This window comes from Acipenser ruthenus, chromosome 10 (genome assembly GCF_902713425.1).
Source record: "Acipenser ruthenus chromosome 10, fAciRut3.2 maternal haplotype, whole genome shotgun sequence".
NCBI classification, from domain to species: Eukaryota; Metazoa; Chordata; class Actinopteri; order Acipenseriformes; family Acipenseridae; genus Acipenser; species Acipenser ruthenus.
In genome coordinates, this window is record NC_081198.1 from 11,116,050 (window position 1) to 11,130,162 (window position 14,113).

Sequence of the window (14,113 nt, forward strand, 5' to 3'; positions counted from 1 at the left end):
GCTGGAATGGGAAACTCCTTTTAATTCTGTACCTGAGGTTTTTTCTGGTGACACGTTAGCACGTGGTTGTCATAATAAGGATCTGCAAAGACAAGATACATTGCTGAGGAGTGGAGCATTATGTTTTCTCACCGCAACAATTCCCCACATAGCTCAGGAGACGAGGTTCAGTGAGCATCCTCTAATCCCACAAACAAGCCAGTTTCTTGTTTTTATACCCAGGAACTCGAGAGCAGATGTCAGACAGCTCCAAGCTTTTGGAGGACAAAGGCCAGTCTTGTAAGTGTCCGTCTGAGCTCACTAGGTCGATAGGGTCCTGCCACAGATAGGCTTGGTGGTGATGTCAGACCAGGAAGAAACACACACAACAAGTACTGCGGGGGTGAGTCGTAACTGCGCTCTTTCATTTTAAACAATAACACACAACATAAAATACTCATAGGGCCGGGTGTAAGGAGAAACAGTCCCTGATGGTTTTGCCTCTCTAACCCGCAAGTGGGCCAGAGCCAATGTGACGCTTATTCCAGAATCCCTACCGAAGACTGCCGGCTTCGCACAGCCAGGGCTTGAACATGCACTCCCCTGCTCGTATGACTCACCTTGCACACCACGTGGTCATGATTTTACCAGGGGCATCATTCGGGACACCCTGTACCTGTTCTACTTTTTCGCCTCCTATGTTTAAGGGCAGTTTTTACACCTATGATTGTGAACTACAGCTCATGAAGTGTTTGGATACCTGGAAGCTTGCAGAGACTAAACTTGTTACAGTCTACAATTAACATAGCAAACATTATAACTTTGAGAATGGGCACAGGTGAGATTGTTAGGGAATTTGGTAAGTGGGAAAATTCAATGTATAAATCTGCTTTCCTTTTCCATTTAATCTTAAAGTTAACTTATTCTATATGAGCAATTATTCAAAATATGAGCTTAATAAGCTAAGATTTAACCAACCTAAAAAAAAACTCCAAATGTACCAAAGCCTCTATCTATCTATCTATCTATCTATCTATCTATCTATCTATCTATCTATATGTAAGTCTACAGTTGTCTACTGGACCTTACTTTTTTAAGTTTAATTCAAATTGTATTACGTGTTTGTTATAGACATTTTTATGGGCATAATGGATTTTCCAGAGTTTCCTGCTACCATCCTATTATCTTATTCCAGTGAACAGTCTAGAAGGAAAACAATGCTTGACGTCATCACATAACTTCTGTTCTGATAGACTCAGTAAATCACAGTAGTCTGGAGGGACATGCATTGCAACTCTCAGACATTACAAAATGAACATTTTCAGGTGTCATTTTTTCAGTTGTGTTTTTTCCTGTAAATGGCATAAAGGTATTTCATAATCCCTTAGACCTTGAACATTAACACTCTGTTATTGAAATTGCTTTTGAAAGGGTTGAGTACAGCGCATGGTTGAGTAACACATTTCAGTGTGACTGTTTTTACCTGCACCGTGGTAATGCTCACACAAAATGTGTTTCCTAGATCTACACTCGCCCATATTCCAATCAACTATAGAAAATACATTTTCATAACTTCTGATGTTATATCAGAAATTGTGTATACTTCTAATATCATAGAAGCATATAAATTGTATTGAATAATTTCCTTTTACAGCACATAACAGAATGTATGCTGATTATGAACTGGTGGCAGTATACTGTAAATGGAAAACATAACATTTATTTTGGCCTTTCGTTAAAATGAGAAAATATTGTTTTAAAGCACCCTTTGGGGCCACTGATTGAATGGGTCTCTTCCTGGTGTACCCAGTTCAGGAAATGGTGTCTGCAAAGATAAGTTTCATGGTTATCAGGATTTGTTTTTATCTCATAATAGATTTTTGTTACAGTTTTTATTTGTATGTATTCTTCCCATTTCACCCCATTCAAACCCAAGTTACATAGACTGTACTACAGCTTCCTGCTGCTTTGCACTTCCTATTGCAATAGGTAATGTTGAAACTGTATGTTCTTCCCAGAGTCGCAAAGTAATATAAAAAATATCCAATGAAGGTGGGACTTCAGTATTAAAGTGCACAGGAATACTCCAGGTGTGTTATAAAGAAATAAAATATAGACTTATTTAGGGGCTAGTTACTGATTAGATCATTAATATAAACCTCAGAGATGGTAGGCATTACACCTTCGAGTTCAAATTAGCCAGTATAATTTTAAATGACATTCCTCTAAACAGATCAATCAGCATTATAAACAATTCTAACAATGTTGTTTTGGGAGATGTTAAAAGAAACAAGGATAAATATGTCCCAGCATTTCTCTGAGAATAAATGATGCTGATGAGCTAAAGACTTATTCAGTTTTGTCACCAACTGCAGCAACAGAATATACATAAAAAGCCTTTTATAACTTATGACCCTAATATATTTTAAAATCTGTCAAGATTAGAATGAAGATCATCCTAATGAGCACTATTAAGATATCAGCACTTTTATACTGCTGATATATCACAACAGCACATCCTGCTGTGTATTATTTTCAGCACCTAAATATAATAGAGATTAGAGGTCATGCAGCTGTTGATATTAGCGTGTCTGCATGATTAATGAATACCAAGTGCAGGCTGAGCCAATAGTATCCATTTTCTTTTTGTTCATTTTAGCAACATGAGCAGCAATTACTCAACCACAGTTGTCAGTAGGGAAGTTCGCACAGGTGTACAATAAGTTTCAAGGATGTCATGGAAAAACAAAAACAAAACAAGAATGGAACCCAAATACAATGATATGAGGATGAGAAAATGACATTGATCCTCTATCTTTAAACTCTAGATACCGGTGTGTATTCAATTGATCCAAACAGTGCTGGATCTTAATACTGCCGCCGCTGAAATCATTCAAAAACAGGACAATTATCACTTTATACAGTGCAAGTCAGGTTCTTTAGTGCATTTCTGAGAGAAACAACATAAAAAAAGACTTCAGGGAGAAGGTTTTATATTGATTTGAGTGGCAAGGGTATTACGATCAGCCACTGTCAAAATCATTTGAATGGGTTGATTCAATTACAGTTGCACCACAGGTCATCTCTAAAAAGGGCAGAAACCTACTGAAAGTCACCAATAAGAAAATCATTGAGAAAGATGTGTGTTAGTCATATGTGTACAGTCCAAGAATGGAACACTGTGTCTTCTCAGGACATCTATTGTCTATTCTTATAAAGTGGCTCTGAGCTCCTTAGTCACACAATCTGATGCTTTTCCCACTCTGCCCAGGAAACCAGGAATTTCCAAATCCAAATTCGGACTCTAGCATGCTGGCTATGTTTTATCAGTGCCTCTCATTTTAAAACTATAATATAATGTATAAAGTTATTTTCAAGCATGATGAAAACAATCAAATCTGTAAACGGTTAATATAAAAAAATACTAAACTGTAAATGACTTTACTACATTTAAAATGTACTGTTATGAGAATCTTGAGTTGATTTCGACATGTTTTCATACTTGTCATGGTTAGAATAGAATCTTGATACATTGCACAACACTGTTGTGAACACGTACAGCTAGGAACAAAAGTTTAGCATCACCTAGAATCTTAGGACTGAGACATAATTAATATATATATATATATATATATATATATATATATATATATATATATATATATATATATATATGAACATAACTTTTATTTAACATCATGTAATCAAAGAAATGACAAAATGATATTGCAAGTCTACCAGAAGCCATAATAGTAGTACAGTATTTCATGTTAGATTTTGAAATGTCAAATTTTTACATTTTTGTCAGCTTTTTGTTAAGTATATGGAAAACTATAAAGCGGTATGTAATTCAATATGTTAACGTAATTCAACATGTTAACGTAACCAGCAGGTTTCATTTGACTATGAAGAAAAATTAGTTAATTCTATTGGGGGATACAAAACTTTTGGCCAGAGCTGTATGTGCTGATCTCTGCATTGCAGTTAAACACAAATAATGAAATTATGGATCTTAAAAGGAATGGGAGGAAAGCTAATTTATATAAGACTAGAAGTTGAAGGTAAGGCGCCCAACAGCTGACCGTCTAAGAGAGTGTCCAACCACTGTTTAAAAGTCCTGCAAGCTTTTAACCTTCTGTTTCTGCGAGGGTTAGATTCTGTAACAGCAGTACATCACACAAGCCCGCCTGTTACTCGAGCAAGGTCACTAAATATCTTGGGATATTTTACCCGAAAGACAGAAATAGTTTGTACCCTTGAACAAAAACTGACATACTGCACACAACCCAACAATAACAGTCCCTGACCGACTGAGGTCAAGGTATTTGGCACCACATTTAAAGTAAACAAAAGGAAATATAGGGGACTATTTCCAAATGAAAAAGTTCAAGCTTTGATGCAATGGCCTTCACCTGACATACTGGAACTAGCAAGCTGATGACACTGGAAAAAAAAACAACCTTGTACAGGCCAACAGAATAACAGGAAGCCTCAGGTCACAGCAAACTATAACACCTAGAAAAACTAGTACAACAAAATTCATAATAATAATAATAATAATAATAATAATAATAATAATAATAATAATAATAATAATAATAATAATAATTGGATATACTGGAACACTAAATATGAAAAAAATATGAAGTAAAAAATGAGTGACTATATGCTTACTTGAACTACCACGTTTAAATGGTAATACTAATAGCAATTTTTTAAATCTGTGTTTTTGTACATTTAAAATGTTTTGAGATGACAATATAAAACAAAATTAGTTATTATCATCTGCAATAAATACACACGATGTTTCATTTTTAAACTATTATTGTGTTAGTATATACTGTTATTTTAAGGGCTTCAGAGTTGGTACAGTGTAGGTGAAAGAAAAAAATGTGCAAATCTGGTAAACCTAATTAGATGGACAGTGTGAGAAACTAAAATTCAGATATAAATTTGGTCAGAAACAAAAATCGAAGCTGAACAACTGATTTCCATTACACAAGAGTAGATGTTAAAACTGCATGCTGATTTGAACTCGGCTCTCGCCAAGATAAGCACCAACTAAGACGTAGCTTTACAGTAAACTAATGTGATCCATAGGTGTCTCCATCCATTTGCGCTTCCTTCCATATGATGATGTAGATATCCTTCTGTCAGGTGTTGATGGCTGAAGTGTAATGCTCGCTCCAGGGATCAGCTTATTTTGCCTCCCTAGCGCATCAGCACACACAACGGCTGCGATGCTGGCTCCGGGGATCAACCACAGAGCGGTCTCCCCAGCGCATCAGCATGACAACCGTCTGGATTGAGCTAAGTAGGGTACATCTCTGGGGTCTTCAAGTGGGCACCTTCCATCCCCGGTGTTTCGTCGACTAGCCCACGATACCTAAAGAGGGCTCGATGGTGATTCTGGCATCCCAGAATCACCCCCCTCCGTCCCCCCCTCTCAACTCAGCCCAGCTTACTTACCTGTACATCAGTGTTTCTTTCTTTCTATTGTGCTTGAGATCCCCAGCCAGAATCTTTCCGTCTCAACCACAGCCAGTTGCTGCTCCGGGTTGTAGAGTGTGCCACAAATCCTCGACAACCCACCTCCACTAGGTAAACCCGGACTCTCCATCCTCGCTGTTCTGCTTCATTGGCTAGTTGAGCATACCTTAGTTTCTTCCTCTCGTACGCCTCATCTACAGCATCCTCCCATGGCACTGTTAACTCTACCAGGTGAACAAGGCGTGCTGATCCAGACCACAAGACAATATCTGGTTGAAGGTTAGTGGTGGCAATCTCAGGTGGAAAAATAAGCCATTGACCAACATCTGCCAGCATTTTCCAGTCTCTAGCAGCTTGTCCTGGGCGAGGATTGGTTTTAACACCTTTTCTTGGTGGTTGCTCTCCTGGACAGAGGAATGTTGTCTTTTGTGTGTAATGTTTTGATGGAACAGGTGGCGACTTATTGGTCATGTTACACTTGTCTTCTAATGCTAAGGCCAAACATCGCAGCACCTGGTCATGGCGCCAAGTAAACCGTCCTTGGCTAAGAGCCACCTTACATCCTGTCAAAATGTGCCTTAATGTTGCAGGTGATGAACACAAAGGACATGAGGGATCCTCTCCTACCCAGAGGTTTAGGTTATGTGGTGATGGGAGAACATCATATGTTGACCTGATGAGGAAACTGATCCTGCTCTGTTCCATTGACCATATGTCTTGCCAGCCAATCTTGCATTGATCCACACTCTCCCATCTCATCCATTCTCCCTGCTTGGCCTGGGAAATGGCCTTTATACACCTCATCCTCTCCTCCTGCTTTTGCACCTCTTTGACTACCATTTTCCTCTGTTGAGCTGGGTCTGCCTTGTGCCATGTAGGAGGAGCTGAACTGAGACCAAGACCCCCTCTTCCATGCTGAACTTGCCCCATGATATCACCAATTCGAAGGGCAGCCTTTGCATCCTCCACAGTTTTCTTTGCTACCCACTTTCTTCCTGTTTTCAGCACAGGTACTGCCTCCCTTACGCATTTGTCGCGTGACTCTACTAATGTCATTTCCAGTCTGACCTTGATGCACTTAAACTCCACGGTTAGAGAGGATGCTGGTAGCTGCAGTATTCCTTTACCATAAAGTCCCACTCTACTGAGGCAGCATGGAACTCCCAACCATTTCCTGATGCATGAACTGATTAAGGCTTCTAGCTTCTCTACTGTTGTCAAAGAAACCTCATACACAGTCAGTGGCCACAGCAACCTCGGCAGTAGACCAAACTGAAAGTACCAGAGTTTTAGTTTGCCTGGTAGAGCGCTGCTGTCTATGCTCTTCAACCCTTCCACTGCTTGTTGTCTAACTTCTCCCACACAAACTGTGTCCTTTGGATCCCCGTCGTACCATCTCCCAAGACTCTTCACTGGCTTCTCAGACACTGTTGGTATTGCCTCACCGTTAATGAAGAACGTTTTATCTACTACTTTACCTTTAATTATAGAGATGCTCCTTGATTTAGTGGGCTTGAATTGCATTCATGCCCATTCAATGTTATTGGTTAATTTGCCCAATAACCGATTAGTGCAGGCTACTGTTGTAGTCATGGTTGTCATGTCATCCATGTATGCTCGAATTGGTGGTAGTCGCATTCCAGAAGCCAAGCGCTCTCCTCCCACTACCCATTTTGATGCCCTAATGATTACTTCCATTGCCATGGTAAAAACCAGTGGAGAAATGGTGCATCCTGCCATTATTCCAACTTCTAGGCATTGCCATGTAGTGCTGAATTCGGAAGCTGAAAAACTAAATTGCAAATCTCCAAAGAAGGCTTTCACTAGATTTGTTTTTGTCATCGGTACACTGAAAAAATTAAATGCTGCCCAAAGAAGTTCATGTGGCACTGAATCATATGCATTAGCCAACTCCAGGAATGTCACATGGAGCTCCTTCCTCTCCTTTTTAGCTGATTGAATTTGTTGCCAGATCATATTGATGTGTTCTAAGCATCCTGGGAAACCTGGAATGCCCGGTTTATGTATTGAAGTGTCAATGAAGCAGTTCTTTAATAGGTAAGTTAACTGGTAAGTAACTGGGCAAAACTCACAAAAATAGAAAATGTATTCTGTCTTTTCTCAAATTAATACCTACAGAGAACACAGTGTTGCGAATACTGCACTAATCTCCTACGGCACGTCATTCAACAGATGTATTATTAAATTAGCGAAATGCTTCCCCCGTTCACCTGTTTTCTTCCACGGCAATATGAAAGAGTATGACAGTACAAGGGATCAACACAAAATGTACATTTGCCATTGGGTCAGTATTATTGGTCTGCATTTATTGAGGTGAAAAACCTGCTGTGTTAATTCACCTTAAGCTGTATTGAGAGATATGACTCTCAACTGGGGTACCAGCCTTCTAAGCTCTCGTGTCACTTTAAATTTCCCTGGACTGCAGTCTCTCTTTCAGCTTTTCTGCTTGCTCCGCCCAGTCAAGCCTCCGTGAGACAGAACTACAACCGAAGCCGCCATGGCAGATCTTTTAAAAAACGTTTCTGCTGTAGAAATCGACCCCGAAGGAGTGTTTAAATACATTCTGGTGCGGGTGAAAGTCAAAGGGGGTGCTGGTGAATACAAAGATATAGTTAGAGGCACTCAGAGTGCTGAATTCCACAGTAAGTGTTTTTCTGTGTGTGGAAAACAGCATGACGTTACGACACTGAGTACACTACTTTAAAATAGCTCCTGGCAAGTTGCAACAGCCAAATATTTGAATCGGCAGATATTGTTACTGTTCCTTGAGATGTTTAATTTTTAAAGTAGCAAACTATTTTAGCATATTGTATACACTTTTAACTAACCGTACGGTATAAAGACAAGCTTTAGTTGCTGCTTTTTTTTGAGTGCACGCTGCTTTCCTTAGGTATGCTTTCGAAAATGAGATAAAGCTTTTGAACAGGCCAAACAAAACGAACTGTCATGTTATAATCTTTTTATTAATAAATGCTCTTAAGTCATAGAATCATAAAATGGAAAGCAAGTTATAGTTTACCAATGCAATATGCCTTATCCAAAATAGTTGAAAATAATAATAATAATAATAATAATAATAATAATAATATACAACGTTCAAAGGTGAAAATATAGCTAAACAATTAATACAAGTGTGTGTAATAAATGTTATAATTTAAAAACTGAAGCCACCATTTACCGCTCTTACCCTAAAGATGTGAACATGTTTCTTTACAGATCACATATTTGAAAAAATAAATCCTGACTTGGAAAAGTTAGGACTGGAATGTAACTGTCTGGGAGGTGGAAAGATTGAACACAACAGCACCGAGAAGAAGATCAGAGTATTTGGCCTCTCCACAGTAAGTAGTGGTGGTTGGGGTCTTTTTCGGACAGGAATACCTGGGTAACGGTTCTGTCAGTAGCTTTCTGGAAGCATGTAACTTTATTTTTAACTATATTGGTAATTCCAACACTGACTATGAATTTTATAAGTGCTTCCCTTGCATAAAATAATAATAATAAAAATGTACTCTTAAATCAGTAACACAACAGGGCCAGTTCTCAGAGACTGGCAGCTCCAGCAGCAAAGAACACGTCTAAACCATTGTACTTATATGTCTACTTATATATAATTACATTTTTTATTGTTTTTAATATAAAAGGAAATTATTGCTATATGTTTCTAGTTTCATATTCCTTTTTCCTGCAGGGTTTCGGCAAGGCTGACCACTCTGTCACTGTTGAGAAGTTAAAGACTGTCTTCACAGACTACGAGATCACCTGGTCTGATGATAAAAAGTAGAACAGCTTCATTTAGCAAGCCTGCTGAAGTAGGGGGTCAAAAGCAAAACACAATTCTTTGCTCCTAGATAAAAGTCAACCATTTTGTCCAGGATTCATCTTTGCTTAAGTAATCTTTGTGGGGGAAAAAAAAAAAAAATTTTAGTTGGTGTACAATACTCCTTTGTTTTACTGTCCTAAATGTGGAGGTTTACTAAAATGCAAATGGGAGCGCACAATATAATGCAGTACAATTGCCTTGTTTTTCTCAATAAGATGATAGCAGAACATTAAGATGTGTGTTTATTTAGAAATGAGACACACACTAAATAAAAATAGATTTAGTAATTGCATTTATTTTAACATCACTTGGCCCACAGCCTCATTTTTTGAAGCACCAAGAGAGCTTACATTGACAGCTCGGTTTGACATCTTTCCTTAACATAACCAGATACTAGTAGTGTGATTTCTCATAATTCAAAGGACTATTGTTCTATTGTACAATTATGTTTTTCGTTGTTAAGATTAACTTGAGTCTTCTGAATGTCTTCTTGTAATTAAAATTCAATCAAGGACTATTGTTCTATTGTGCAATTATTTTTTCTTTATTGAGATTAACTGGAATCATCTAAGCGGGAAAGCGGACCTTAAATAAGTCACCAGGACATAACACAGGGTGATTAATTTCCTGATATTGTCTGTCTGTAGTCGGCGTGCCAACTAATAGTTTCAATGAGCAAAACGCTTGCGAAATTTTTGTTAAGCAAAGCCATATTGTTAGCCATTAAATACTATGATTTCTATCAAATCTCCTTTGTCAATCATTGGATTTAAAAATAATAGAGACAGACCTAACTAATGTATCCTCAGGGTGACAGAACCGGTTAGATAATTCTTCACGGTCCTCTTGCTTATCCAGTGTGCTTACAGTTTTTCTGCTGGAGTAAACCAAGCTTCCTTCTCTGTCTTGGTACTGAAAACCAGAGCTGCAGATGTGAAATGCCATAGCCATGGGTTTTATTAGGTAACTGCTCACTGGGTATATCCTGTAGTTTTAAGAGGCTTTCTGTCTGTTAAGACATATTGCTGGCGTGTACACGCATGTTGTTTCCACACAAGCACCACTATAACTTAGTTACTGAGCCATGTACTTTGTATTTTTTCACAGGACTTTTGGACCGTTCAAAATATCAGTTCGCTGCCTGCTAACCTGTAGTTTAAAAAAATAGGCGATATAAATGACAGTTGCTATTTACTCTTCATAAATACTAATAATTCAGAACAATTACTGGACTAATTGCATGAAGTTCAATTCATTTTAAACTGGAGCCATGCTTAAATCCCCAGGGTTAAAGCAGGTGCTGGAGTCTATCCAAAAGCTAGACCATTTCAATCCCTCAGAGTCTGATTCTGGCACATTTTTTTTTAACGCAGGAAGGCGTTTACTTCTTGAGTTCATAATGGAAACTGGCATTAAATGTCACAGCTGACATGAATATCCTGTCTCCAGTACCGAGAAAGTGAATGCCAGTTTCTCTCAGGACCATGGAGATATACAGTACTGTGCAAAAGTTTTAGGCAGGTGTGAAAAAATGCTGTAAAGTAAGAATGCTTTCAAAAATAGACATGTTAATAGATTATATTTATCAGTTAACTAAATGCAAAGTGAGTGAACAGAAGAAAAATCTAAATCAAATCCTTATTTGGTGTGACCACCCTTTGCCTTCAAAACAGCATCAATTCTTCTAGGTACACTTGCACAAAGTCAGGGATTTTGTAGGCATATAGTCAGGTGTATGATTAAACAATTATACCAAACAGGTGCTAATGATCATCAATTCAATATGTAGGTTGAAACACAATCATTAACTGAAACAGAAACAGCTTTGTAGAAGGAATAAAACTGGGTGAGGAACAGCCAAACTCAGCTAACAAGGTGAGGTTGCTGAAGACAGTTTACTGTCAAAAGTCATACACCATGGCAAGACTGAGCACAGCAACAAGACACAAGGTATTTATACTGCATCAGCAAGGTCTCTCCCAGGCAGAAATTTCAAGGTAGACAGGGGTTTCCAGATGTGCTGTCCAAGCTCTTTTGAAGAAGCACAAAGAAACGGGCAACGTTGAGGACCGTAGACGCAGTGGTCGGCCAAGGAAACTTATTGCAGCAGATGAAAGACACATCATGCTTACTTCCCTTCGCAATCGGAAGATGTCCAGCAGTGCCATCAGCTCAGAATTGGCAGAAAACAGTGGGACCCTGGTACACCCATCTACTGTCTGGAGAAGTCTGGTCAGAAGTGGCCTTCATGGAAGACTTGCGGCCAAAAAGCCATATCTCCGACGTGGGAACAAGGCCAACTATGCAGGAAAACACAGGAACTGGGGTGCAGAAAAATGGCAGCAGGTGCTCTGGACTGATGAGTCAAAATTTGAAATATTTGGCTGTAGCAGAAGGCAGTTTGTTCGCCGAAGGGCTGGAGAGCGGTATACGAATGAGTGTCTGCAGGCAACAGTGAAGCATGGTGGAGGTTCCTTGCAAGTTTGGGGCTGCATTTCTGCAAATGGAGTTGGGGATTTGGTTAGAATTAATGGTCTCCTCGATGCTGAGAAGTACAGGCAGATACTTATCCATCATGCAATACCATCAGGGAGGCATCTGATTGGCCCCAAATTTATTCTGCACCTTGACAACGACCCCAAACATACAGCGAAAGTCATTAAGAACTATCTTCAGCGTAAAGAAGAACAAGGAGTCCTGGAAGTGATGGTATGGCCCCCACAGAGCCCTGATCTCAACATCATCGAGTCTGTCTGGGATTACATGAAGAGAGAGAAGCAACTGAGGCTGCCTAAATCCACAGAAGAACTGTGGTTAGTTCTCCAAGATGTTTGGGCCAACCTACCTGCCGAGTTCCTTCAAAAACTGTGTGCAAGTGTACCTAGAAGAATTGATGCTGTTTTGAAGGCAAAGGGTGGTCACACCAAATATTGATTTGATGTAGATTTTTCTTCTGTTCACTCACTTTGCATTTTGTTAATTGATAAATATAAACTATTAACATGTCTATTTTTGAAAGCATTCTTACTTTACAGCATTTTTTCACACCTGCCTAAAACTTTTGCACAGTACTGTATCTTGAAGCGCAACTGAGTACTTGACAAAGAAAATACAAGACAATAGGATGTGTGAGCATCGTGTACAGAACTGCATGCATGCTGTTGTGTCTGCAGTAAGATGTCTGTATTAGTTTCAGCTACCTCAAGGCATAACTGATGCAAGCAATATGATGCTGTGTTTTGTGTTATCATACTAATGTAGCTAAATCATCCTTTAATGTTGAATGATTGCTTAATCTAGCCAGGCTATTTCATTTTATATTAATGGCTGGTTTCATAACCCCCGATTAGCACTTGGACATGTTATCTTAGGTAAAGTATTCCAAAATGATTGGTAATTGGTGTCTGTGAAACCAGCCATTAAGATTTTTTATTGATGAAAATATGCCAAATAACAGGTTTGCTTTTTTCTGTTGCCTCAATACATCAGCATCAGACAAGTGCATTGCCCATGCTGCAGTGTACAGGGGCACTTGTGCTGTGGATGCAGCCTTTGGGATGACAAACTGATGCCTCTTGTCCACTGGATGCTGGCCGGTACAGAAGTACACTATACAAATATGGGTAGTATGTAACTGAAGGTCGTCTGATATAAATCACACAAATCCCAGTTTATGATTTTCTGGCTCAGTTTCCAGAAGAAACGTGATGAATTGCTTAAGTGCTTTGTGGTATTGTTAGAGAAGACATGGCAGAAAGAGCAAAAACATCTTATTGTTTTCTATGAGCAGAGAACAGGAGGTGTTTGGTTTTACATTTCCTTGTAACTGGAATCTTCAGGGATTTTAATACATTTCAATGTGGTTGCTGACCTTTCATTTACAGTTTATAAAAAGAGGGTTAGAAGGTCATACACATTTTTTTTTTTTTTTTTTTTTACATTTAATAAACCCAGGAGTGTTTTAGTAATCAAGTATTAAATGTGTCATCCGTTTTCTAACCCTGTTGACATATTAACTTTTAATCTTTATATCTTATCTTTCATAACCTAGTTGTAATAACAGTTGTTTATTAAACCAGCCCAGGAAATGTTTTGACAAAATAAAAAGTACAGATATCTTATTTCCTTTTCTTATTTTTCTTTAACACTCAATAGCTGAGCTCCCAGTCTCAGGGCACCTATAGAATGCATGCTGACAGTATCTTTTAAAAAGCAAATTTCAATATCAGAATTCTAATCTAGTAACTATAAGTAATTGACAACTGTGCACTGTATCTGTGTTTTTTCCCAAAGGGTTATTGCTTATGTTTGATGAAATATAAAACAAAAAATAAAACTAGACACACGTAAAGTAAAGAACAAATCACCAATTTAAATAAATGTTTAGGGTTAACTTTTGAGAGATTAGAGCAGTCTGTTTGTGCGGTACATGTTCTTAACATTGGCTTTTTTCCAGGTTATCTGCTCCACAGCTATGGCCAAAAGTTTTGCATCACCCTATATAATTAACTAATGTTGCTTCATAAAGTCGAATGAAACCTGATGAATAATGTCACGGTAACATATTGAATGACATACCGCTTTTATAGTTTTCCAAAAAAAATTGAAATCTAGCATAAAATACTGTACTACTATTATAGCTTCCAGTAGACTTTCGCAGTATCATTTTGTAATTTCTTTGATTACATGATGTTAAATAAAAGATCTAAATTATGTTCTTGTAGTTGTTTTTTTTTATTTTAATGATGTCTCAATCCTAAAATCCTAGGTGATGCAAAACTTTTGGCCATAGCTGTATTA

General features: G+C 38.2%; 1 protein-coding gene across 1 annotated transcript; it reads left to right on the forward strand.

The window, feature by feature from the left end:
* The first annotated feature begins 7,920 nt into the window (after positions 1-7,920).
* On the forward strand, positions 7,921-9,828 carry si:dkey-51e6.1. The gene is made up of 3 exons (XM_034022256.2): positions 7,921-8,132; positions 8,707-8,831; positions 9,182-9,828. Exons 1-3 carry the CDS (start codon positions 7,988-7,990, stop codon positions 9,272-9,274), a joined length of 363 nt encoding a protein of 120 aa, XP_033878147.1. The 5' UTR covers positions 7,921-7,987; the 3' UTR covers positions 9,275-9,828.
* The last annotated feature ends 4,285 nt before the right edge of the window (positions 9,829-14,113 follow it).